Source organism: Leptosomus discolor, chromosome Z (assembly GCF_034619465.1).
Source record: "Leptosomus discolor isolate bLepDis1 chromosome Z, bLepDis1.hap2, whole genome shotgun sequence".
Classification (NCBI taxonomy): Eukaryota; Metazoa; Chordata; class Aves; order Leptosomiformes; family Leptosomidae; genus Leptosomus; species Leptosomus discolor.
In genome coordinates, this window is record NC_141419.1 from 263,424 (window position 1) to 268,509 (window position 5,086).

The following is a 5,086-nucleotide window of genomic DNA, read 5'->3' on the forward strand; positions in this document are numbered from 1 at the left end:
ACGGGGCAGACTTAATTCCCCTTGGTGTGTGCTGTGAGAAAGAGGACTACAGTCCTGTGACCTACAAAACTGCTCTGCCTCATTCTGCAGCGTATGGGCGGTCCCGGGGCATTACTTCATGGTCCAGTCCTCAGCAGAGGCACCAGCAACAGGAAGAAGCTGCATGACTGTGCAGCAAATGCAAAGGAGAGGCTGAAGAGCTGCGGTGGACCTGGGCTGCAGCGGAGTGTGTAGGGATGGCCACAGTAGTGGATGGTGGAGATGAATTTGGGCAGGCTGAGAAATGGAAAGGCGGTCAGAAGGATGATGGGATAACCCTTTCAAAGCAATGCATGCTGCTCATATGCAGTATGGACATGACACTTCAGCTGTAAAATGCCCAGAGACTCTAAAAAGTTGAATGAAATTTGGGCCGCACCACTTGGTGTGCTGTCCTGTCCAAGACTTCAACCACGGCCTCCATGTGCCGGCTTCCCACCTGCCAAATGAGGGAAATAATACCAGAGACAGAGAAGTGCAGATTAAAGGGGACCTGCTCCGTCTCCACAGACCCAGAGGAGGGTCCTGACATTGTGATCTCTGACAGACGCTTGTTTGACCAGTTCTTAAAGATTTCCAGAGACAGTGATGTCACGTCCACCCTAACAACCTTAATTACTAAGAAAGTTTTCCTTCATATGTCATTTCATTCTCTCCCCTCTAATTCCCCATTTCTTGTCACCAAGGATTGAACTTTCTGTCCCTTTTTGAGGTCTCAGTCATTCCACACTGGCACTAAACACATTCTCCTGTTTCAGTTTGTGCATGCAAAAAATTAAATAACAGAAATATAAGATCAAGGTACTTTTCAATAATTTTCATGCTCTTTATTTTGTAGTATTTCTGCACTGGCTATTCTATTCATGATAAAATGTGTAAAAATTATTTCAAAGAAATTGTCTTCTTTCTACAGTTCACAAAAAGCATAGCTTCAAATGCACTGTTTGTGAAATATCCACAGAACTTACATACGTGCTACGCCTTCTGTGCCCTGCTGCTTATAGTCAGGCTGTGTCACACAACTTCTGAAAAAGTTACAGGTATATCACTTTCAGATGGATAGCATACATGCCATAGGAAATGCAGACATCAGATCCCATTCTCCAGAAACTTTCTCAGCCTACATAAAGTGTTAGTATTATACAGCAGAAATACTGATGTCCTGCAAACATGCACACATTTTCCTCCCATCAGGTTGCAAAGGCATGGCAGACTTGGGTAATGTGTGCCATCTCATCACAGAAACTCAGCTCTCTGGTTCACACTCCTTCGCTTGTTACAAAGCTTACTTCATGTGTTGATCTTACCTACACAAAGGATCACTGCAGAGACCACAGACAAGTTCTGTTACGGGATATAGGATTCCAGACAGAAAGTGCGAAATTGGCAAGAAGTTCCCAGTTACATGCACAGCACAGGGTAGCAGCAGAGATGGCAATTACCACTCCATGCCTTAGGAATAAAAGCACAGAAAGTTTCCAGGTAGGCTGCAAGATTGCACAAGGGTCAGTAACACAACAGGAGATGCTCAAGATGAACACTTTTTGAAATGTATTAGTTTTTGGAAAGCCTGTTTAAATTCTTCATTAAAAGCTGTATAAATGACTGGATTGATCAATGAGTTTAAGTAACCTAACCATGTAAAAAAGTCCAGTAGGATGGGATGAAACCAACAAGCATCTTGGCAGATCGGTAGGACTAGGGACATGACAAAAAAAGGCAGCCAGCAGAAAATGAAAGCTCCCAAAATAATGCCTAAAGTTTTAGTGGCTTTCCTTTCTCTTGCAGCAGAAATCCTCTTCCTTTCCAGGACACTATCTGCAAGTTTTATTTTAACTTGGTTGATAAATATTGGGGATCCACCTGAATGGGAATGCCCTTCATGAAGGCTAGCATTAATGGAGCAGAGGGAAGACCCAGCAGAGCCGGTAATCAGGTGTGCAGTGGTAAAACGCTTCCCATATAATGAGGGTGGCTTCAGAATCCTGGATCGAGCTGCTACATAAATTCTACCATACAGTATCAGGAGAAGCACAGTCGGGATGTAGAAAGCTCCACAAGTGGAATAAATTGTGTAGGAAATCTGATCCGTGTTCACAGTGCACTTTGCAATTTCTTCATGAGCTTTCACTTGCCTCCAGAAGAATGGTGGCACAGAAATACTAATTGATATCATCCAGACCACGGCAATCATGAGCGCTGCTCGGCCAGCGGTCCGGCGTTTGGCGTATTCCAAAGCATCTGTGATCGCCCAGTACCTGTCCAGTGCAATAACACAGAGGTGTAGGATTGAGGCCGTGCAGCACGTGATGTCTGATGATAACCAGATATCGCACAGCACTTGGCCAAAGGCCCACGTGTGGCTGACAGTGTAAGCAATACTGATGGGCATCACTAGGACAGACACTAAAAGATCAGTCACTGCCAAGGAGCCAATGAGGTAATTTGCAGGTGTGTGGAGCTTTCTAGTCAGAAAGATTGTAATAACAACAAAAACGTTTGCGAGGATCGTTGCCAAAGTTATAACAGACAGAAGGACTGACAGTGAAATCTTCAGCCCTAATAGTGTCCTTTCATCCAAAGCCAGTGGTGTTTCGGTGAAATTTAATGACTTATTTGCTGAGCTCTGGAGAGAGAGCTCTGCTGAATGGTTATACTGAGTCATCCTCTGCTTTCATTTCACTCTTCGCTTTCTAGTGTAATCTTTCTGGGACGATGAAGAAAGATGCTTTTGCTGAAATAGAACTCTTCATACTAGAGTCCAAAACTGAAGAAATATTAACTTGTTGAAAACTTCAGCTTACACAGTAGATGAGGTACTCTCCTAGGCTAGGTTTTCCGTCACATCACATCAATGATGTCATTGTGAAAGCAAAATGTTAACAAAATAATCCAGACATGATTCTGGTGAATGGCAATACAGGTGGTACTGTAAGTGGTGGGAATTTAGGTGGTTTTCATTTTCATCTTGCAGATGACTAAATCTCCTGCAAAGCTGCATAAATCAATCCAAAGAGTGAGAGGCTGAAAAAGAAACATCTGGGCATGTAATTGCCCCTGTGTTTGGGACAAAGCTCTCTCTAATAGCTGAGTGTCACATTTTTGATATTTATAAGGGACACTTTATCAGGAGAGTACCCAAGGTATAAAACAATACTGTCTAGATTTCTTCTGTAAACATAATTTCTGCTAGATTTGTAAATCAAGACCTCTTTTTGAAAAGTGCAGAGCTCCGTTTTCATTTATTCCTCCAGCCCATTCAAGTTTTTTCTTCAACACTCAGTCTTCAAATGCTGAAGTCAGGTGTTGGGTACCAGAATTCAATGCATTGGTGCTGAAACTCACAGCATGTTCCAAGTGCTGCTATGCTCCTGATCACGCTCATCGTGAATGACTGTAATGCCTTGTGGAGTGGTGATTGCCTCAAAAGTCGAACAGTAGACTGGTTAAGGGGATCTGGAAAAAGAAAGCGAATGTTTTAGTCCCAAATGGTGATACAAGAGTTGTGGAAGTTGAGGTATCGCAGTATGCAATCTACAGGCTTTCCATACTTTTCTTTAGATTCATTTAGTGCAACCTGACATCTTTGCTAACCTGAATAAAACATCCTAAAACAGATTTCCTTGAGACCTTTCTCTTAGATCCATCCTTAAGTACCAGAATGTGACTTACATTATGCCAGCCCCAGCTTTCTTGAAAGACATCCTGAATATGGGTCGTGCTGCGAGGGCTAAAAAGCGAGATGCTGAACTTCTCCAAGAAGATAATCACCAGGCCAGCCTCTTCCCAACGACCGAGGAGAAATGCCTCTTTCAGTCATAGCTGGTACAGTTTCATGCCATCTGACACAGAACTGGGAGTCCCTTGGTTAGGAATCTGTGGAGCAAGAGCATCATATATTCTACGTGAGACACTGACACTTTGGTGTCAAACAGCCTCTCTTGAGCTCCTGAATTCTAACATAAGAAACAACACTTTTTGGTTTCGCGTGTTTGAGTTTTTTATAAACATCCACCTTCTGTGAGTTAAACCTATTTTTAGAGGTGCTTTTTTCTTTTGAGGTGTATTTTTCCAGTAAGGGGACCTAGAAGAGTCTCATGTTTCACACTAGACTATTACTTTCTTGACTTCCTTTTTTTCCAGGAAGGCTAACCTCTCTTCCTAATGACCATTTCTGTGACACTGAGCAAAGGGTCAACTTGTGAATTTCTGAACGTAAGAATAGCCATAGTGACCAAAGTCCATCGAATCCAGTCACCTGTCTCTGACAACGGCCCATACGTTCAGCTCAACCCTGTTGGCTTTTTCTGACACTTTCCCAACTCTGATACATTCTTTTTGAGACAGAGGGACCAGAACCACAAACAGTGTGGAAGATGAGGATACACCACAGATTTATACTGCAGCATAACAGTATTTTCTGTTCTCTTCTCAATTTCTTTCCTAATACTTCCTGAGATTTACTTTGCCTTTTTAACCATTACATAGCACGGATCTGACATTTCCACAGAACAGTCCCAATTAATGTAATTCCAAAGCCATGAGTGATAACATGAGCATTTTTTCCTGTTTGCTCACTTTCTGCATCTATTTGTATTGTATTCCTTCTCCCACTTTTTAACTAAGGTTCTTCGCTACTCTGTACAGTCAGTCCTTCTCTTTATTACCCTGAATAGTTTTGTTTCATCAGCAGATGTCATCACCCCACTACTCATGTACTTTCCAGATCACTAAATATGTTGAGTAGTTTGAGCCCCCTTTATTTACCTTCTTTAAGAGTCTCTGGCAAAGGGCCTTGTCAAAAGTCTCTTGAGAGTTGTAGTAATTGTATCAGCTGAACTTCACCCAATCAATATACTCATCAGCTGTTCTTAATTACTTCAACAGATTTGTGAGGCATAACATACCTTTACAAAAGCCATTTTGACCTTTCCCCAAAACACTGTATTTACTATGTGTACTGTTATACTATTGTTTATTATAATTTCTGCAAACTGGCTACATACAGACATTGGGCTTATGGATAAGCAGTTGCCCAGATCTCTTT

The 5,086-nt window shown here is 42.2% G+C and overlaps 1 protein-coding gene across 1 annotated transcript; it reads right to left on the bottom strand.

Annotated features, from left to right (window-relative positions):
• Positions 1 to 1,567: 1,567 nt before the first annotated feature.
• On the bottom strand, positions 1,568 to 2,704 carry HTR1D (5-hydroxytryptamine receptor 1D). Its single transcript, XM_009954509.1, has one exon. The coding sequence runs from the start codon at positions 2,702 to 2,704 to the stop codon at positions 1,568 to 1,570; it is 1,137 nt and encodes a 378-aa protein (XP_009952811.1).
• Positions 2,705 to 5,086: the final 2,382 nt, after the last annotated feature.

Coding starts and splice junctions, on each gene's coding strand:
- HTR1D (XM_009954509.1), bottom strand. CDS start 2,704: ATGACTCAGTATAACCATTCAGCAGAGCTCTCTCTCCAGAGCTCAGCA.